Raw genomic sequence first — 21763 nt, forward strand, 5'->3', positions numbered from 1 at the left:
ATATTTTCCTTTAACATTGATGCCTTTTGTATCTTGTTTCAGAAAAACTTTCTATGGCCAATTCTGTTGGTGGCCTCCAATATCCAATCTAGTTTTCTTCCTTTATAATGGAATTTCAGTTTTTTAGCTAGACGTAACTGAAAGATTACATTTCCTAGTCTCCTTTTCAGCTGGCCATTAGACTGACCTCTGGCCAATGAAATGTGAATGAAACTGCTCTGCGGGACTTACACGACATTTCTCTTCCTCACCTTTCTCATTCTGCCGTCCAGAAGGCAAATGTGAGTGGGGTGCCTAGCTGGCTCAGTTGGTAGAACATGAGACTGTATCTCTGGGTCTTGAGTTCAAGTCCCACATTGAGTGTGGAGCCTACTTAATTAAAAAACAATTTTTTTTTTTTTTTAATTTCGGAAGGCAAATGTAATGGCTGGAGCTCCCACAGTCATCTTGGATATTGAGGTAATCTCAATATGAAAACAACATGCTGAGGATAGAAGGGCATTGTTATTTATTTATTTATTTATTTATTTTAACATTCATTTATTTATGTTGAGAGAGAACACAAGTCAGGGGCAGAGAAAAAAGGAGAGAAGCCCAAGCAGGCTCTGTGCTGTGAGTGCAGAGCCAGACACAGGGCTCAAACCTGTGTGGGGCACTTGGGTGGCTCAGTCGGTTAAGTATCCAACTTTGGCTCAGGTCACGATCTCACAGTTCATGGGTTCGAGCCCCACGCCGGTCTCTGGTCTCTGTGCTGACAGCTCAGAGCCTGGAGCCTGCTTCGGATTCTGTGTGTCCCTCTCTCTCTGCCCCCCCCCCAACTCACACTCTGTCTCTCTCTCTCTCTCAAAAATAAGCATTAAAAAAATAATAATAATAAATCAAACCCACAAAGCATGACATCATGACCTAAGCTGAAACCAAGAGTCGATGCTTAACCGACTGAGCTACCCATGGGCCCTGGGTATACAGTTAGAAGCTAAAGTCTTGATATCACTGTATCAGTCACAACAGCATTTCTGGTTTTATCTTGTTTTGTTTAGTTGCTTACCTCTAGGGTGATGATACCCGAAGTGATCATGAAGAAGAGAGTTTACTGAAGCCCCTATTGCCTTGGGTTTTTCCAATCGAATACACTTCCCTATCCTACACTTTGTGTTAAAAGTTTACAAGTTCACTTTTCGCACATAGTTCTTTAATTCATCTGGAGTCAGTTTCTGCTTCTGTGGGAGGTGGCAATCTAATTTTATTCTTTTCCATATGGACAGCTAATTGTCCCTGCATCAGTTATTAAATAGTCCGAAACAAGACATCAGGTGTGTTGGAAGAAATTTAGTGCAAGTTCCTCCAGACCTTTATAGATAACACTGTAACGTTAATGCGGCGACGTACATTTTAAAAACATGTAGGTAAACGGAAAGATACACCACGCTCTTGCATAGGAAGATAATTCCCTCCTGAATTAATCTAGAAAGTCAAAGCCTTCCGAATCAAATCCTGATGTGGGTTTTCCAAGGTGTACATGCAAGGATGAAGTAAAACAAAAAAAAAAAAGTTGGGAAATGAGGGGGAATGAGGGCAGGAGAATAAAATCAGACCAGAGGGCTCATGAGTTTGTCAGACGCCGGCCACACGTTTCCCTTCGAAATCTTTGGCAACAAATACACGGGGAAACACGATCCGTTTTTATCTAAAGGATTAAAAAAAAAAAAAAGCACATCGTTACCAGGTAAACACGATTGTTCCTGGGAGCGGTAGGAAGGCAGGGGCGGGGGGGTGGGGCGGGTACAGCTAAGGGCACATGGTTTTTTTGGGGGGGATAATAAAATGTTCCAAAATGTAGTTAAGGGTGGTGTCACGATTCTGAATCTCCAAAAAGCCATCGAACCGCGCACTTTAGGGGGGTGAGTTGTGCAGCATGTGAATTACAGCTCGAGAAAGCTTTTTAAAAAAAATAAAGGAGGAGCAAAGAGGAACACTCAGTAAGTCATTGTAGATGTGTGGGTGGGAGCCTTGTGGCTCCTGACAAGCCCCCTGGGATAAATTGGCCCTAAATCACGCATCAGGAACTGAGCTGGGGGGGCAGCGGTGGGGGGGGGGGCAGATTTGCTGAAATGAGTTCTTACCTAAAAGTCTGTAAAAGCCTGGAGCATTTCCAAGAGTTGTGGCCCAGGATGGTGGGTTCTCATGGAGATAATTAATGGGCTGGCCAGATCTGGTCCAGGCCCTGGGAAAGCCATATCCTCTGCCTGTAGGAGAATACTTGCATTTTTGCTTAAAAAAATTTTTTTTTTATTTATTAAAAAAATGTTTTTAATGTTTATTTTTGAGAGAGAGAGACAGAATGCAAGTGGGTTAGGGGCAGAGAGAGAGGGAGATGCAGAATCCGAAGCAGGCTCCAGGCTCTGAGCTGTCAGCACAGAGCCCCGACGCGGGGCTCGAACTCACGAGCCGCAAGATCGTGACCTGAGCCGAAGTCGGACGCTCAACCTACTAAGCCACCCAGGCGCCCCGAAAAAATTGTTTTTAATTGAGGTGTTGCAGGGAAGTATATAAATCATACGTGCACAGCATGGGACCAGCACCCAGGCGGGGAAATAGAAGATGCCAGACCCCTAGAAGTCTCCTTATACCTCCTGCTGGTCATTACCTTGGAGGAAAACTACTCTGACTTCCAATAGCATCAATCCTGGGGCCTGTTTTATTCTTCTACACAAGGAGCCCCACGGGATGTACTGTTTCCTCTGGCATCTTTCATTTCAACGGATCTACAGTACTTTTTAAAAAAAAACAAAAAACAAAAAACACTATTACTGGGGCACCTGGGCGGCTCATTCAGTGAAGCGTCTGACTCTTGACTTCGGCTCAGGTCGTGATCTCCAAGTTCGTGGGTTCAAACCCCACGCCGGGCTCTGCGCTGACAGCACGGAACCTGCTTGGGATTCTGTCTCCCTCTCTCTCTGTCCCTCCCCCGCTGACTCTCTATCTCTGTCTTTCAGAAATAAATAAATAAATAAATAAACAATTTTAAAAAACCAAAACTTTATTTTCTCTCCTTTATAGCTGAGGGTGAGGGGTGGGGAAGGAGGTGAGACGTGCCTGAAGGACAGATATTCTGCGGGATCCTGGTGTTGGTCCCATGACCCTGGTTCAGCCACATGATCCCAGTGGTGGTCATGGTGGAAAGTGCTGGGTCGGGATATCTAACTGGACAGCCTGAGTCATGAGCCCGCAGGTGAAGCAGCGTAGGTAACCCCAAAGATGATCCCTGTTTGGGACACATGCTACAGGTGTCCCATGCTCCCTGACCCTCAGCCCATCAGGCCTGTCCTTACAAGCTATCTCTGCAGGTTGCTATGTGATAGTGCCCCCTGGAGTCGTGCAGCATGGTGGCCCAGGTGTCACAGTGCCTTCTGGAGGACAGGTCTGGACCGTCCAGGAAATCAGCGTCCAGGCAGCCTGGCATGAAGCTGGCCCGGGGGCCCGGTGCAGACCCTTCCCTAGCCTTCCTCGTGCCAGCTGTGAGGACTCCAGCATCATGTCCAGCTGCTGTCCCACCAGAGGGACAGGGCGTCTTGCCCGGCATTTCCTCCAGGTCGGTGGCATGCTAAGGGGCAGAATCAGCCCTGATCCCGAAGGCATGGGTGTAGAGACCACAGATTCAAAGACTCGCAGGTCCTTCGACGAAGCCTGGCGTGAGGTTCCAGGCGTGGCGTGAGGTTCCAGGCAGCCACGTGCTTTGGAAAATCAAGGGCGCCCTTTGCACAGAGGGGCTAGTGAGACCCTCGAGTCTCCTGGAATGAGGGTTTCAGGAAAAGCAGTTGTGAAAGGCCGGGAGGTCCCCGGGGCAGCCTGAGGGGCCAGGCAGAGATAGCCAGGGGGACCCGAACCTCCTGGAGGGCACTGTCGGCACCTGGGGAGAAGCAGAGGGGGGGGAGCCTGGACCCGCCATCCCTCCCGCCACTCACCAGCCCTGTGACCTCGAGCAAATGCTCACCCTTCTTGGGTCTCATTTGCTCAGCTGTGAAACGGGATTGATGATTATACTAGAACCCTGCTTGCACCCGGGTTGTAAGAACCGAATGCCTGGACAATTAAAGACAAGGAATCACAGAGAAGAGTGGGGATTTTACACGGAGGAAATCGGGTGGCTCAGTCGGTTAAGCGTCCGACTCTTTTTTTTTTTTAATGTTTTCATTTATTTTTTTTAAATTTTTTTTTTAACGTTTATTTATTTTTGAGACAGAGAGACAGAGCATGAACGGGGGAGGGTCAGAGAGAGGGAGACACAGAATCGGAAACAGGCTCCAGGCTCTGAGCTGTCAGCACAGAGCCCGACGAGGGGCTCGAACTCACAGACCGCGAGATCATGACCTGAGCCGAAGTCGGCCGTTCAACAGACTGAGCCACCCAGGCGCCCCTGTTTTCATTTATTTTTGAGACAGAGAGACAGAGCATGAGCAGGGGAGGGGCAGAGAGAGAGGGAGACACAGAATCCGAAGCAGGCTCCAGGCTCTGAGCTGTCAGCACAGAGCCTGACACGGGGCTCGAACTCACGGACTGTGAGATCATGACCTAAGCTGAAGTCAGACACTTAACCCACTGAGCCACCCACGTGCCCCTAAGCGTCCGACTCTTGATTTCGACTCAGGTCATGATCCCAGAGTCACGGATCGAAAGTTGAGTCGGATTCCGCGGTAAGCGTGGAGCCTGCTTGAGATTCTCTCTCTCTGCCCCTCTCCCCACTCGCTCGCTCGCCCCCTCTCTCTCTCTCAAAAAATTAAACATGAAAATAGATAAATAAACTGAAAAAATCTAAAGCCACCATCAAAGTGAAAATCCACAAATACAAACTTACAGGTTTAAAACCAGGAAGTCGGGCTGAAAAGTCACCCTGAGCAACAGAGAGAAGTTAAGAGGTTTAAAATAATGGTAAAATAAAGTGACAAAATGAATGTGATTTAAGGTAGAAGATCAAAGCCTGAAGTCTGAGATTAAAAGATTAAACCCGTGAACCTTAAGATGTAAGAATTTAAGAAGCTCCAGACGACCACCCCTGAGACAGATTTCCCAGAGGACGGGACCGTGGATGAACCTACTCAGGGGCGCCTGGGTGGCGCAGTCGGTTAAGCGTCCGACTTCAGCTCAGGTCACGATCTCGCGGTCCGTGAGTTCGAGCCCCGCATCAGGCTCTGGGCTGATGGCTCGGAGCCTGCAGCCTGTTTCCGATTCTGTGTCTCCCTCTCTCTCTGCCCCTCCCCCGTTCATGCTCTGTCTCTCTCTGTCCCAAAAATAAATTAAAAACGTTGAAAAAAAAAATTAAAAAAAAAAAAAAGAACCTACTCAGAGAACAAAGACACAGTTCATCTTCTGAACATGAAGATGTTACTTTAATTTTGTTATATATATTTTTTACTTTTTTAAGTTTATTTATTTATTTTGAAAGAGAGAGAGAGAAAGAACGAGCAGGGGAGGGGCAGAGAGAGAGAGGGGCACAGAGGATCTGAAGCAGGCTCTGTGGCTGGCTATATATATGTGGGCACATATTGTTTTCATTGCCTTTTTCTTTTTATTATTTTTTGATTATTATTTAAAAAAATTTTAACACTTATTTAATTTTGAGAGACAGAGACAGAGCATGAGCAGGAGTGGAGCAGAGAGAGTGGGAGACACAGAATCCGAAGCAGGCTCCAGGCTCTGAGCTGTCAGCACAGAGCCCAATGTGGGGCTCAAACCCACAAACCGCGAGATCATGACCCGAGCTGAAGTCGGACGCCTAACCAACTGAACCACCCAGGTGCCCCTATATTTTTTTAAATTTTAAGCAGGCCTCATGCCCAGCACAGAGCCCAATACAGGGCTTGAACTCATGACCCCGAGATCAAGAGTCACACATTCCACTGTCTGAGCCAGACAGGTGCCCCAGGAAGCACTTTTTTTTTTTTTTTTTAAGAGAGAGAGAGCGTGAGCTGGGGAAAGGGGCAGAGGGAGAGAGAGAGAGAGAGAGAGAGAGAGTCTTAAGCAGGCTCCATGCTCAGTGCACACGGGACTCAATCCCACAACCCTGAGATCATGACCTGAGCCGAAATCAAGAGTCAGACGCTCAGTTGAATGTGCCACCCAGGTGCTCTGAACATTTTTTAAATGGAGGGTGAGCCTGGCAATGTTTGGAGCTCAGGGAGTAGCAAAGAGGAGGGGCAACATTGAAGATTTAGGGGTGTGTGTGTGGGGGGGTGGCGTGCATTGAGCATCTACGATGTTCCAGGCACTGGGCTAAAAGTTAGGGATACGAGGGAGCCCATTGTGGAGCCTGACCATGGAGAGACCCAGGTATTAAACGGGTTCCCTACAAGGATGTCCCCTCAGACAGAGATGCGTGCCGTGAGGGGGTGGGGGAAGGCAGGGGAGGAAAGGGTGTGGGTGTGCGTCACTTGCAATGGCTTCTCTGGGGGGGGTGGGAGGTCTGGGCCGGGATCTAAGTTTCCCGGTTATTTGCCCTGTCCCATGTTGCCTTCTGAATTTACTCTGGACCCCAAATTACAGTCTTAAGACATTTTTCAGCCACTCATGGGGAACAGGAGAGGGACCAGGGTGGGTGTCCAGAGCTGAGAATGGAGAGGGCCGAGTGGTGACAGTTTAAGACAGAGACTCCAGGCTCAGGAGCCAGCTCTATGGATGGGGGCAGTGCCTGGAGTCAGGAGGGCAAATCAGCCAGAAATCCTGCAGGGTCAGGGTCAGGGTCGATGGTGGGGAGTGGGCGCAGGGGTGGGGTGGGAGGAGCACTGTGATGGGAGCGGGGAGATTTCAAGTCCTGGCCTCTTGGGGTCCTGGTGATAGAAGGAACATCCATCCTCCCCCTACTGTCCCAGATGGACACTCATAGGGAGGCCAGAACCACGTCTGGGAGGCCACATCTGCCTCGAGGCAGAGAACTCTAGGGTCAGGAGCTGAGACATCTGGGTCCCCAGGTGGGGCTGGCTTGTGAACTTGGCCCTGAGCCTTCAGGGCTCTGGATTTCAGTCGTCCCTCCCATCCACGGATGCGGATTGAGAGAGCCGAGCGCGACACCTGGTGGTGAGCTGGCAGCATTACAGGCAAGAGGGCCGGATGGGTCCCCGTGGAGTCAGGGGTCCAGGCGTCACCGAGAGCAAAGAGGCGAAGTGGGACGAGAGAGGCCCCTGTTCTTGAGACCACTCCCTAGCATGTGACAGACCCTGGGCTGGGAGGAAGGGATGTGGCATTTGATTGTCATAACAAGCCGGTGCAATGTATTCCATTGTCCTGGTCATATTGGAGATGGGAAAGCAGGGGCTCAGGGAGTTTAGGGGCTCTGGTGAGGTCGTAAACCAGCTAAGTGGCTGGGCTGGAATTCAAACCCGGGCGGTCTCATTCTTTTTTTTTTAATCTTTATTTATTTTTGAGGGGGCAGGGGGCAACACAGGAAAGGAACTGAGAGAGGGAGACACAGAATCCAAAGCAGGCTGCGGGCCCCGAGCTGTCAGCACAGAGCCTAACGTGGGGCTCGAACTCATGAACCGTGAGATCAGGACCTGAGCCGAAGTCAGACACTTAAATGACTGAGCCATCCAGGCGCCCCCAGATGGTCTCATTCTTAAGCCTTTTCAGGTTCCTTTCCTAGCTCGGGGGGCCAGTGCTGTGAGCATCAGGTGGGGTGTCGAAGGGACCCCTGGTCCCCACTGCCACCCACAGTGGCTCAACCCCCACCAGAACACTGCTGCTCCGAGTTCTGAATCTTCCCAAAGCGGGACCCACGGCCCCACCCGATCCCATCCCAGGAGGAGTGACCCAGGGAAGGATGCTCCCCCACACCCCTGCCACCTGCAAATTGCTGACATTTCCCTCCGCGATCCCCCATGCCTGGGGATTACACTCCCCACTTTACAGATGAGGAAACTGAGGCCGGGGGTTGCCCAAGGTCACAGGTGGGTTAATGCCTGAGTCAGGGGCTCAAGCCGCAGTATGGTGCTGTCTCTTGATGACAAATGTTAGCTCTCAGGCACTGTTAGGCAATTCATGCCCATCAGAAACATAAAAGGGGACTCCAGTCGAGGGTGATAAGAGAGAGTCAGAGAATTGCTTTGGATAATTCTTTGGGGGGGGGGGCTGTCCGGAAGGGTTTTGTTTTTTTTTTAATGTCTATTTACTTTTGAGAGAAAGAGAGACAGAGCGCAAGCAGGGGAGGGGCAGAGAGAGAGGGAGACACAGAATCTGAAGCAGGCTCCAGGTTCTGAGCTGGCAGCACAGAGCCCGATGTGGGGCTTGAACTCACGAACTGTGATATCATGACCTGAGATAAAGTCGGACGCTTGACTGAGCCACCCAGGCGCCCCAGGAGAAGGGAATTTAGTAGCAACCCTGACCTCTACCAGTAGCGCAACCTCCCAAATGATGGACATTTTTGTGACCACCAAAAATGTCTTGAGACTTGCCAAATGTCCCCTTAAGGGAAAACTTACATTAGGTTGAGAACCACTGGCTTGAACAAGTTGCCCTTGGGATTATATCCTGTGAGTCCTGCTTGGCTCTTTGTCTCCGGCATTCTGCAAATTCAATGTAACGTGCCTCGGTGTGGATTTCTTTTTTATTTATAAAATAAATAAAACTCGGGATTCTTTGCATTTCATATCTTTCACCAATTCTGGAAATTTCTCAGCTGTGTGTTCTTTAAATGACGTCCCTCTACAGGGTGTCGGTTTAAGTGTCCGACTTCAGCTCAGGTCGTAATCTTGTGGTTTGTGAATGAATTTGAGCCCTGTGTCTGGCTCTGGGCTGACCCCCTCAGAACCTGGAGCCTGCTTTGGAGTCTGTGTCCCCCCCCCCCCTCTGCCCCTCCCCTGCTTGTACTCTCTCTCTCAAAAATGAACATTAAAAAATTTAAAAAATATATTTTGGGGTGCCTGGCTGGCTCAGTCAGTGGAGCATGTGACTTGACCTTCAGGTTGTGGGTTTGAGTCCCACATTGGGTGGGACTTCCTTCCTTCCTTCCTTTCCTAAGTTTACTTATTAATTTTGAGAGGGGAGTGAGGGACATGGAGGGAGAGAGAGAATCCCAAGCTGTCAGTGTCGAGGCCGATACATGCACAGTAAGATCATGACCAGAGCCAAAATCAAGAGTCAGGCGCTAGCTTAATTGAGCCACCCAGGCATCCCTAGTCCTTATTTCTTAGGGAGTTGTAGCTCAGTCATTTTTGACTTTTGACAGGCATCTTGGTTCCAATTTTCCACCTTGCAAAGCTTTGTCCGCTGAGCCCCTTGTGGCCATAAAATCCCAAGCCTCGGGGTTTCCAGCACTGGCAAATGCCCTGGGGCAGCTGCCGCTTACAAGGGGCTTAACCACTCTCCGTGGCAGACATTTGTTTTGGGCCCTCGAGGATTTCCCGTACTTGCCTGCAGGCTCAGCTATAGGCTCAGAAGCATGTGGGTTGTATTTCATCCGGCACATTCCATCAGGAGAAATTATATCAAGAGGAATTTTTTTTTTTTTTTTTTAAATGACGTTTAGCCGGCTTTACGGCCAGAAACAGATCTCACCGTGTCTTCCAGCGCGTTCGTGACTTCTCTGGATTCTGCGGGCAGATCGTGTTCAGAGTTTGGTTCTCTGGCTCTGACTCTCCCCAGCAGCTGCTCCCTTGCCTTTCTTTGCTCTACCCTGGTGAGCTTTCCTTTCTCTTTCCTGCCTCACTGGTCTGGGAAGTGCGGACAGTCAGAAGCAGGGCTCTGTACGCAAGGGTTTGGTCCAAGCTTCGATTCCCAGCTGGAGTGTGGGTGGGAGCCTCGTCCTCAGTGGGACCCTCAGGATGCGCCTCGTTGACCGCCTCCCCCCCCCTGCCCCCCCCCCCCCCCCCCCAGCCCCAGCCCCAGGCAGCTTCTCAAGGCTTGAGTCAGGGACTCCGGGGCTTGGTTGATGGCGACAGGCCGTCCAGACTCTGCCGTCAGTTTGTCCATCCTATTTTATTAATAATGTTCTTACCAACATTCGTCTCTTCCCATGTCTTCATGGGTAGAGTACACAGTATTTCTCATCCTGGCTGAGCATCAAGAGAGGAATGGATAAAGACAAATACTGTATGATCTCACTTATATGTGGAATAAAAATTTTAAAAAGACCTCATACATGTAGAGAACAGATGGGTGGTTGCCAGAGGTGGAGGGGGCGCAGTTTGCAGGGTGGGTGAAATGGGCGAAGGGGGTCAAAGGTACAAACTCCCAGTTATAAGACACATTTTTTAAAAAATTTTTTTAACATTTATTTATTTTTGAGACAGAGAGAGAGCATGAACAGGGGAGGGTCAGAGAAAGAGGGAGACACAGAATCCGAAACAGGCTCCAGGCTCTGAGCTGTCAGCACAGAGCCCGACCCGGGGCTCGAACTCACGGACCGTGAGATCACGACCCGAGCCGAAGTCGGACGCTTAACTGACTGAGCCACCCAGGTGCCCCAAGACAAATTTTCTTAATGTTTTTCTTACTTTTGAGAGAGAGGAGACAGAGTGCAAGTGTGGGAGGGGCAGAGAGAGAGAGAGAGAGAGGGAGAGAGGGAGACCCAGAATCTGAAGCAGGCTCCAGGCTCCGAGCTGTCAGCACAGAGCCCGACACGGGGCTCGAACCCATGGACCGCGAGATCATGACCTGAGCCGAAGTCAGACGCTTAATCGACAGAGCCACCCAGGCGCCCCATTCTGGGGTCTCAGATCCCACAGTGTGTGAGAACGGTTTTATTTTCTGTATGTCACAGATGAGGAAACTGAGGCTCAGGGAAGAAGAGCAGGGGGGGGCCTGGTCCACACAGTCAGAGGGTGGCAGCTGGGCTGGATGTCAAGGATGTCCTGACAAGGGTGCCTGTGCTCATTCCAGAGGGGTGCTGAGAACCCCCACCCCCACCCCGAACACACACGCAGGGTCAAGGCCACCCTCCAGGCCTTCCGCTTTGCACACACCCTCCCGAAGCCCCCACCCCCTATCCTTGGAGCTTTCTGTCCTTGAGGCTGTGAGCCCCTGAGGATGGGACATCTCCCCTTCCTCACCAGCCCCTCAAGGAGTTCTCTCATCCCGGCGCAGGCGTCTTCTATCCCGCACCTCTTGGGGGCTCCTTCCGTGAGATTCGGGCCCTCTGCCCTCTGGCCTCGTGTCCCCCGCACCCTCAGCGCTGGTGACAGTAAGACTTGTGCTCCAGCCTTGCCCCAGGCCTCTCCCTGAGCCACCAGGTCCCCTACTCTCTCTGACACTCCCTGCCTGCTCCCCTCTTCTTTCCTCCCTGCACCCAGCACCTTCTTCTTCCCAGCAGGTAACACAGGGTCACCCTGACTGCTGGCTCAGGAGCCTTGAATGGGCAGGGGCTTCCGGTCTTTTCTGACCACAGGCCCCCAGCATGCAGTTTGCACTTAAGTCTGAACTGGTCAAAGAAACACTAGCCCCCCACCCCCCACAACACTACCGGCCCCCATCAGCAAGAGTGATGCATTTAGGGCCCTTAGTCTCAGTCGGTGATGGGGCCTGGGCGGGGGGCAGGGGGAGGCAATGGAAAGGAACCAGAAATCACAGCGGTGTCCGAGAAGCCTGGAGAGGAAAGAATCCTGTTTGCAGGAGCTCTCTGAATCTCAAAATGCCGGGCTGCTAAGGTCGGTTCCGGAAGGACAGAGCCCATTAACATCTGAGGCCCCAGAGCTCCCCATTTGTTCCCACCCCCTCCCCAGACCCATTCTGCACCCCCTCTCTCCGGGCTCTGTGCGCCCAGGGGCTGGCCTCTCCCCCTCCAACAGGCTGCCTTGCCTGGGCTCCCGGTTGGGTTCATCACCCTCCAGATCCTGCTCGCCTAGATCGCACCGCCTGGGGTGGGGTCCCCTCCACAGCTGCAGCTTTTGGTTTCACTCACAGCTCCTTTACTTTGCCCCTGTGGGGTGGCAGTGGTGCCCTGTGGGTTCCCTTAGCCGTGGCCACACCTGCACACACGGCCCCTTCCTTAAGCCCTTCACCCGAGGACTTCCTCCCCCTGCTTCCTCCCACTGTGCTGATGCAGCGCTCGGGAGACCGCACGACGCTTCCAGACTCAGCTGTCAACCTCGATAGCCTCATTCGGTCTCCCAGGGAGGCAACGTCTACTGCAAAACCTGTAAAATGACCACAGAGCTTGCAAAACCTCGACTGTTCATTTGATCTCTAGACAGCTTGCTGCAGGAGATAGAATTTGCTCACTAAGGTTAAATGTTCTCCCCGAACTCACTGAACTAGTGTTCGTCATTTGGCACGTCAGGGGTTTTCGTTCTTTTCCTTCTGGGCCCAGTCATACTTCCGGCAGATTCAAATCCAGACCCCCAGCCCTGCCCGGCCGCCTTGCCGTGCCTCCCGTCCCACTGACCTATCTCTCGGGCTCGTCCCGTCCCTGCTGGGTTCCTGCTCTTTGGACAAGGCCAGGTGCAGTCTCCCGGACTTCTTAATGCCAGGCCCTCTGAGGCCCCCATCAGTCATTCACAACTGAGTAGGAATTAGTTGGCAGCTAACGGGACTATCGACTCCTGGCATGCACTGGGGCGCCCACAGAGAAAAGCAGACAATGAAGGCCCCAGACCTCAGTCACAAGCTTTATTGTCTCGAGCACAGACTCGCCACACTTCAACAATTCCACTTTGGGGAGGGCAAGGGTGCGGGAGGGCTTGGGGACGGGGCACGGCTGAGCCCACACCGGACAGGCGGAGACGCTCGCGGCCAAGTGGCTTCTTTGCCACCTGCCAGCCGCCTTGGGGGCTCAACCCCTCCTGGTGTGGGCCTTTGGCTGTTAGTAGACTAATCAGTGCCTCCCGTAGGAGGGGCGAGCTGCCAGATTTTGCTGGAAAGAGTAGTATTTGACTCTGGGTTAGGCCACTAAAGCATCGCTTCTAGACTGTTGTTAAATAAAACCGCATGCGAGAGCTACCAGAAGCCAGTGGGGAGGTGGGGGGCTGATGGGACGAACTGGCTGCCCCCCCCCAGGATGGGCTGAGTTTGGGCAAGGATGGGAGCCACACGCATCTGTGCCTGGGAGCACCCAAAGGCCACCAAGGTTGTTCCCAGGGCACAGTCTGCGTACCCATCCTGGCGCATTGCGGGAACACCACGATGGGCCATCAGGTTTCCCTTGCGAGCCTCTGGCAGGGGAGGGCCCCGAACGAAAACCCTCCCTGAGCTGCGGGAGGTGGAGGCAGGCCCAAAGCGGTACCCTGCGGGCCCTCCAGCTCTAGAGGTTTTTCTGAACTGGCTTTTCCCGCTACACACAGGTCTGGAGTAACTCAGCTGGACTCGGGGGGCAGAGGAGAGAGGCGGCTAGATTTTTCTCGTCATCAACATCCCTTGGGCTCTTTCCTTGGCTATAGGAGACGGGCTTACAAAGCTCTGGACAGGTGCCTGGTAAGAAAGGGGGCTGTTGGTACGTGTGCATTCCGATGCACGTGTGTGGCACACGCATCCCTGAACGCTCACCCACCTACGTATACCTGGGCGTGTGGGCACGCAGCCAGGTGGCAGGAACGTTTGCAATGTCCGTGGGCGCGGGCCTGCCAGACCTGGTGCTCGGTCCCAAGAGCGTGTGTCCTGTGCACCCCAGCGTGTGCGTCCTGAGCGCGGCTGACTGCAAATGCCCCACCCCACCCCCCACGACCGCGTGTGCGCACCTGCTCCCTCCGTGCGTGTGCCAAGGGTCGGGGGTGCGCGTGGCGCAGTCTGCGTGGGCGTGTCCGCAGGGCACAGGCCCAGATTTGGAGCGTCTGGTCAACCCAGGAGACACGTTCCAGACCAGTCCAAACGCCCTGCGGCCACCCTGCCCCCGCTCCAAGCCAGGTTCGTGGTGGGGGATGGGGAGAGGGGCTTCTGAACTTTCCTAATACTGTGGCTCCTGGCCCTGGTGGCTACCCTCTGGCCAGCAGCTTGGAGCTGTGTATGTGAGATGGTGTTGGGGGCTGGGGGGAAAAGGACCTTGCCCCCAACACCTTGAACCCGGGCCTCACTGGGCAGACGGGCCGACGGGTCTCGGACCACTGTTTGAAGAAGGCTCAGCCTGTGGGGGCAAGAAGCCTGGGGACTGCGTAGGCCCGGAAGTGGCTGCAGAAAAGGGGGTCCCCACCTGGCTCCTGAGGCCTGGCCTGCCTTCCTTGGTGCCTAGCTGGGCCCCCTCTGACCCTTTCCCAGGACGATGGCTCTCTGGGGTCTCAGGGGAACCCGGGAGAAGAAGGAGAAGAAAGGGAGGGCAGGGACACACCTGGGGTGCCAAGATGGTCCTCAGGGCAGCTCGAGAGGGGCCTGGCCAGATCACCTCAGCCTCCCCAAACTCCAGAAACTGCCGGGGCGTCCAGGGTGTCCAGGCTGAAGGTCCCGGGGTCCAGGCCAGGACTGTACCGCTCGCTGTGGAAGGTGGTGCTTGAGGGAGCCTCCCGGTCCGGCAGGGGGGTCGGGGTGGGGGATTGTCCGCGGCAGTGGGCACGTTATCGTTACAAACACTGTTCTTGTCTCCAAAGCGACAGTCCTGGCCCCTGCCTGGAGGGGGCGCCGCCGGGGCAGGCCGGAGGGGCTCTGCTGCGGACTCGGCTGCTCCACGGTGTCCCTCAGGGTCAGTGCTTCTCCTGGGGGGAGCAAGGCCTTGATCAGCAAGCGTGTCTCAGATAGTGAAGGGAGTGGGGTGGGCTGTTTGAGAGCCCACTTGTGCCAGGTAGCGGGGACAGCACATGCAAAGGCCCCGGGGCAGGAAAAGCCACTCTGCGGTGTCTGGGGTGTAGTGAGGCAGGAGGTAGGGTGGGAGCAGTTTAGGGGAAGGGGTGAGAGCAGACGGGTCTCACGAAGAGCACCGAGTGCCCGTGTACACAAAAATGTGGCCAACGTGGCACAAAATAGACCGTGGAAAGGACACTTGTTGACTTTTGAGAGCAGGAACAGGGTGGCAGAGGGTCGTCTGTCGGACCTCAGCTGGGAATGTGCACGTCAGGTGACTCGAATTTTTCTCCCCTCTGCACGTGTCCGTGAATGACCACACAAGTGCCGTGAGTATTGATTCTGGGGTCACAAATTTTATGGAGGAGGTAGGTTTGCAAGTAAGGAATCTGTGAATAATGAGGACCGACTGGGTATGCACACACACACACACACACACACACACACACACAGGAAAGTTCAAGAAGGATATCATTTAAAAATGTCAACCTTGGTCACCTCTGGGTAGGAGGACTATCTTCTTTATCTATTTTGGGTCTTTCCCCCCACCAAACGTTTCCTAATAGACATATTTTAACTTTTATTATAAAAGTCCTTAAAAAAAGAGACACGAGGCTAAAAGAGCAGATGATGGCCGAGCCAACTTTAACTGCACTGGCCCCAGGTCGTGAGCGACCCGACGGTAAAGCCTCTGGCACAAACGCACCGTCGTGATTTTGGTGGCTTTTCGGGGTTTTTTGGCCAGAGGAGTCGGCCAGGGTGTCTCCCCAGGGCCAGGGCGCCCCTTACCTCTTGTTTGTGGGCCTTGTCTTGCTGGTGGATGCCGTTTGCAGATCCGGAATTGGGGACGGCCTGTTGAGGGAGAGTCATGCGCAGATGCTGAGAGGTTCACCAGGCAGCAGTTCCTGGTTTGGCCCCTAGGTGGCGAGGTGTTCCCCTTGGGGCCACCGGAGGCTCTTCAGAATGCGGGTCCCAGGACCCCGGGGGACCAAGGCTGCATCCCCAGCTTAGTCTGAGCTCCTCCTCAAGATCAAACCACGTACCCCTTGGGCCGGGACTCCCGGAGGACAGGGCCACGCTTCCCGAGGACGGTGCCCCGTGGCCGGCCGCCGGGTCAGCCGCCCTGGCCCACGGCTCACCTGGGACTTGTCGGGGCTCCTCATGGCCTCCACGAGCTTCTCCACCTGCTGAGCCTGGTCCAGCGCGTCCCGCAGAGCATCTTCTGTGCTCATCAGCTGGTGCTGCAGCCGCACGAGCTCAGGCGCCGAGGACGGGTCAATGAGCGAGTAGCGCCTCTGGTCCGACAGGGACTTCTCTTTGTCCTGGAAGCAGCAGGGAAGGGAGGGGGAGTACGCACGCGATCGTGTGTGTGTGTGTGTGTGTGTGTGTGTGTGCGTGCATGTACCTGTGCACATGTGTGCTGGGGGGAGGGCAGTCTCTCCTCCAGGCAGGAAACTCTCCTGCCCCCCCCCGATCTCTGGGCCAGGCCTTCCTCCCCCGCTCGAGGGTCCCCACTGAAGTATCCTCTTTGTCCCCCGCCCTGAATTCCCAGGCTGTCAGATGCTTCAGATTCTCCAGGTCCTGAAATGCAGGACGCCCTCCCTTCTTTCCTTCTTGTGGCCCCCACTCCCCCCTTCCCCCTCCCCCACTGTCTTTATGTGGGTCCCTTCCCTTCACCCCTAGACCCACGGCTTCATCACCTCTTACCCTCCTCCCCTCCCCAACAGGACATTTGTGATGTTCAGCTCCCAAGTCTTCCACGACTGACCCCTGCCCTGGAGGGGAGGCCTGGAGATACACCCGCGAGCCTCCCTGCTCCCACATAAACTGCCCCTGGGCTGCATGCTTCCAGATCCTTCCGCTCCACTCTTATCGTCCGTCCACCTAAAACTCCCTTACTTTGGGGGTTTTCTAACCACCAAGCCCTTCCCCAGTTTTCCCGTGGCACGGGGGGGAGGGGGGGGAGACAGCTCAGAGAGACACAGGAGAGGCCGCCCCTGGGTAAAGGGGAACTTCCCACATCCATGTAAACTTGACCAGCCCGTTCCCCATGGAGAGGAGCCAGAATGCCACTGCCCCCACTCCATGAGGCTCAGGGAAAGTCTCAGAATCAAAACTCTGAAGTCTCCGCCAGCCCCAGGGCCTTGTCTTCTCCTGAGTTAGGTCCAGACTCACAGAGCCACAAGGACCGCAAGGGCCTTGGAATCCTGCCTGCTGGCTAGACCCGCCAGGATTGGAGGGGTGTGTGACACCCCTTAGCCCTTGACCCTACGGGCCCCCACAGCTGTGGGCGGGTCCTGCTCCTCCCCCCCCGGCCCTCAAGGCCTCCCTTCTTCTGTCTCCTCCAAAGGCCAAACCCCGGCGGCTGAGCGGGAGGGCAGGGAGGGGCTTTGGAGCAACTTCCTAGGACAGCAGCCTGTCTTCCCAGACAGGGTCCTGTCCTTCCCTTGCAACTGACTAGGCGCGGTAACTGGCCAAGGGTTGTCCTCAACGCACAGCCCGCTTACTCCAGCCCCCACCTCGGGGACTCAGCCCAGTCAGGCTCCTGCTCCTGATGGAGGGGTCTCAGCTCCCAGAACCCCAGGGTCAGAAGGTGCTTCGATATACCCATCTCCCTCCTTCGACTGATGCGTGAGTCCCCACTGCCAAACCCTGAGCAAGGAGTTGGTTTCTGGCTTGATTCCTCCCCTGCATGGGGCGCTCACCCTGAAGCAGTCCATCCTAGCTCTGGACAAGCTCAAGTTCTTCGGAAGTCTTCCTTTGCCCTGAATCCCCCAGACGACCACATGGCCGGCTACGACGTCTGCAAACGGGTCGCCCGTGGCCCCTCCACCGGCTACATCGCTGACCCGTCATTCTAGGGCCTTCTGAACCCTCCCTGTGACTTGGCTCTAGGAGGCTGCCAGTTGCCACGGCTGGGGCAGCCTCAGCCCACCCTGCCATCCCCCCATCCCCAGGCCACCCCCTGGCCCACATACCAGCCCAGTGAGCTTTTCTCGCAGGCCCCGGATGTCATCCTTGAGTTTCTGCTCCTTGATCCGCCACTCAGCCTTGTGCACCTCACGGCTCAGGTCCCTCTCGGGCCCTGGCGAATGGCGATTGGCCTCCAGCAGCAACACTCGAAGTTCATTCAGGCTCCTGGCAGGGGCCAGCGAGGGGCACAGAAGAGCTAGTCAGCCCTGGCCCTCTGTTCCCACATTGTGGAGATTCGCCGGGATCTTACAGACAGGCCACCCTGACAGGGACACAGCACCTGTGCCACGAGGGGCCGCTGTGGAAACACGAGGCATGAAACCAAGAGGGGCCAGATTTGGGGATGGGATGGTCAAGAGAACTGGGTCTCTTCCGGAAGGTTTTTCAAGTTAAAAAAAAAAAGAGAACAGGGGCCCCTGGGGGGCTCAGTAGGTTAAGCATCTGACCCTCGATTTCGACTCAGGTCATGATGCCATGGTTTGTGGGATCGAGCCCCATGTCCAGCTCTGTGCTCTCCCTTTCTCTCTGCCCCTTTCCTGCTCACATGCACACGTGCACTCTCTCTCTCTCTGAAAATAGATATATAAGCTTAAAAAAAAAGATAAAGAGAGAACAGAAGGTTTAATTAAAAAATAAAACAAGGGGACCCTGGGTGGCTCAGTCGGTTAAGCGGCCGACATCAGCTCAGGTCATGATCTCACCGTCTGTGAGTTCGAGGCCCGCATCGGGCTCCGTGCTGACAGCTCAGAGCCTGGAGCCTGCTTCAGATTCCGTGTCTCCCCGCCTCTCTGCCCTTCCCCTGCTCATGCTGTGTCTCTCTCTCAGAAATAAATAAAACATTAAAAAAAAAATAAAACAAAACAAATAAAACATTCACCCAAGAGAGCTCATGTGGTAAGACATTCTATTTTTTTTTTTTTTTTACTTTTTAAGATTTTTTAAAAAATTATTATTAAAAAAAATTTTTTTTTAATCTTTATTTTCGAGAGAGAGACAGAGAGAGACTAGGGTTGGGAGAAGGGCAAAGAGAGAGGGAGACATAGAAATCTAAGTGGGCTCCAGGCTCCGAGCTGTCAGCACGGAGCCCAACATGGGGCCTGAACTCACAAACTGTGAGATCATGACCTGAGCCGGTCTGCCGCTTAATCGAGTGAACCACCCAGGTTCCCCTGCTTGCTACAATTTTTTAAAGTTTACTTATTTTAAGAGAGACAGTGACAGCACAAGCGGGGGAGGGACAGAGAGAGAGGGGGAGAGAGAGAATCCCAAGCAGGCTCTATGCGGCCAGCACAGAGCCCGATGCAGGGCTCGAACTCACAGACCGTGAGATCACGACCTGCGCCGAAACCAAGGGTCGGGCGCTTCATCTCCCCAGGCACCCTAGCTTGTTGTGATTTTTAAATGGATTAGGAAATATTTTAAAACTTCTGCTTGAATTGATAACATGGCAAATACAGAAGAAATAAGCAGAAGCTGTGGGGGAACCCTCATGACCTTGAAGTGCTGAAGTCACTTGGTGACTTGGTGCGGGGACCAAGAAGTGTGGGAACCACTCATCTTGCCTCCAGGCTCTGCCGCCTGGAGATCCGTGTCGACAAGGATTCTGAGGCTGCATCTGAGCTCGGCGGGGGACTGCGGCGGGCGCTGGCCATTGCCAGCCACCTGCCCCTCCCGCCCCGCCCCTGCCCTGCCTCTCAGGCAGGTGGAGGGGCGCCAGGGTCGGGGCCCGACGGGACCACAGCGCCCACGGCTAACTCACCGCTCCTTCCTGAGCAGCTCCTGGCTGATGAGGACCAGCTGGCCCGAGGCGTCGTGGGTCTTCTGGGACACGGCTTCCAGCTCAGCCTCCAGGCGCCGCTTCTCCTTCTGGAGGGTTTCCGCCTTCTTCTCTCCCGCCTTGCACTTGGCCTCCAGTGCTGAGGTCGGCCGGCAGGGAAAGCAGAGAGAGGGGCAGGATCGCCATGGGAATCTGTCCCACCCCGGGGGGGAGGGGGGGCGGCGAAGGCCCCGGGCAGGGAGCCGGGTTTCTCGGGGGGACCACAACGACTCCACACACTCTACTGAGCGGGTCTCTCTCGTCCTGCAGAGCCGGGCAGCAAGGGGCCGAGAGGGCAGCTGCACAAAGCAGGCCACGGCCCCAAGCACAGCAGCGCAGGCCCTTCGGGGCGGGGGGAGCGGCCCGCCCCGCCCGAGACAGGACCCGGGCGCTCACGACCGTGTCCTGGACGAGGGAAAGCAAAATCTTCACCTTAGCCTTCCTTGGAGGGGTCTGAGGTCAGCTGACCTTGGCCGGGACCAATGAGGCCACGTGAACGTGGTGGGAACTGGACAGAAGTGGGGGGTGGGAACCATTCCCCAGGAGGGGGGCGGTCTCGTGGACACCAGCACTGGCGTTCTGGTGGGAGAAGCAGGGCCGGTTCACGAAGTCACCAATTCCAGACCCCTGCCTCTCCCCAGGCTCCCCCTCTGTCCTCGTGTCCTCTGTGTCTCGTCCCCTGCCGCGGCCGGCATCCTTCCCCCGGAATCTGAAATCCTGGTACTTCAGCTAGAAAGGCACCGGGGGCAGCAGCTACTCTATCTTTGTCACCCGTGAAATGGTCCTCAAGACCAGAGAGCAACCTGGTAGAGTTCACTGAGAGAACACGGAGAACTGGCTCCGGGGGAAGAGGCCGGCCGGGGTCCTTCATGGTCTCATGGACACTGTGGGGGCCACACCGGCCCTCTCACCACGGCTCAGGTGGAAACCCAGTGCGGGTGGACTGGCCCATGGTGCCCTCTCAGGGCAGAACGGGAGAGGGCGCCCTGACCCAGGAGCCAACCCACTCCACGCCCGACCGGCTGAGGCCCCCCCGTGAAAGCCCCCCGCACCTGCCCTGCAGGAAGGAGACTTACCACTTACTTGGGCCCTGAGCATCTCGGTTTGGGACATCAAGGCTACCACCTCTTTGTCCCTTTTGTTCAGCTTGTCCTGCAGGCCTAGGGGAGAAGGGAGAGACAAGGGGTCTGTCTGCAGTGTTCCAGGTACAGGGGCGGAGGGGGTGGCCTTCCCGCAAGAACCCTAAAACGAGGCCACATTTGGCCTCCAGGGTCCAAACGCTCCCCCACACCAGCCCTCTCTCCGGGTAACCCGCTCTGGGTAAGACTCCAACACTGTGTGGTCTCGGGCCACTTAACTCTCAGAGTCTCAGTTTCCTCGAGTGAGAAATTGGGGTCCTGGTACCCGTGTCACCCAGTCGTGTGGGTTCGAATACTGGATAGCCTCAGAGCAGTGCTAAAAAAGATAATCTATGGAAAGCGCAAGAAACATTACATTTCTGTACGCTACTTTATAAATGTAATGCCAATATAAATACCAATACGATTTTAGTTCTTATGGAACTAAATCAGCTGATTCTATTTTTGTTTTTGTTTTTTTAAATTTTTTTTAATGTTTATTTATTTTTGAGACAGAGAGAGACAGAGCATGAACGGGGGGGGGGGGGGCAGAGAGAGAGGGAGACACAGAATCGGAAGCAGGCTCCAGGCTCCGAGCCGTCAGCCCAGAGCCCGACGCGGGGCTCAAACTCACGGACCGCGAGATCGTGACCTGAGCTGAAGTCGGACGCTTAACCGACTGAGCCACTCAGGCGCCCCTCTATTTTTGTTTTAAAGCTTATTTATTTATTTTGAGAGAGAGCGAGAGAGAGAGAGGGCACGGGTGCTCACACGCACGAGTGGGGGAGGGGCAGAGAGAGAGGGAGACAGAGAATCCCAAGCAGGCTCCGGGCTGTCAGCACAGAGCCTGACACGGGGCTTTATCTCGCGAACCGTGAGATCATGACCCGAGCTGAAATCAAGAGTGGGATGTCTGACTGAGCCACCCCAGGGGCCCCCAGACTAGCTGATTCTAAAGCCACCTGGACAATAAGCAAGTCTAGCCAAGAGAGTCTGGCAAACACTTCTTCAAGGCGTTAAACACAGAGATGCCATATGACCTAGCAACTCGAAGGTGCACACCCCCCAAAGAACTGGAAACAGGCACTTGCAAAGCACCTGCACATGTGTGCTTACAGCAACGCGACTCACAATAGCCAAAGGGTGGAAACAGACCAAACGTCCA

The 21763-nt window shown here is 54.4% G+C and overlaps 1 protein-coding gene across 1 annotated transcript in view; it reads right to left on the reverse strand.

The window, feature by feature from the left end:
• Positions 1-14615: 14615 nt before the first annotated feature.
• The window catches only part of CLIP2 (CAP-Gly domain containing linker protein 2), a 70687-nt gene continuing 63539 nt past the window's right edge, over positions 14616-21763 (reverse strand). Inside the window, 5 exon segments of the mRNA XM_049638774.1 lie at positions 14616-15543; positions 15831-16013; positions 17670-17829; positions 19424-19580; positions 20557-20640. Of these exon segments, the coding sequence (XP_049494731.1) occupies positions 15337-15543; positions 15831-16013; positions 17670-17829; positions 19424-19580; positions 20557-20640 (791 nt within the window). The 3' untranslated portion in view covers positions 14616-15336.

The sequence above is a fragment of the Panthera uncia genome, chromosome E3 (genome assembly GCF_023721935.1).
Source record: "Panthera uncia isolate 11264 chromosome E3, Puncia_PCG_1.0, whole genome shotgun sequence".
NCBI lineage: Eukaryota > Metazoa > Chordata > Mammalia > Carnivora > Felidae > Panthera > Panthera uncia.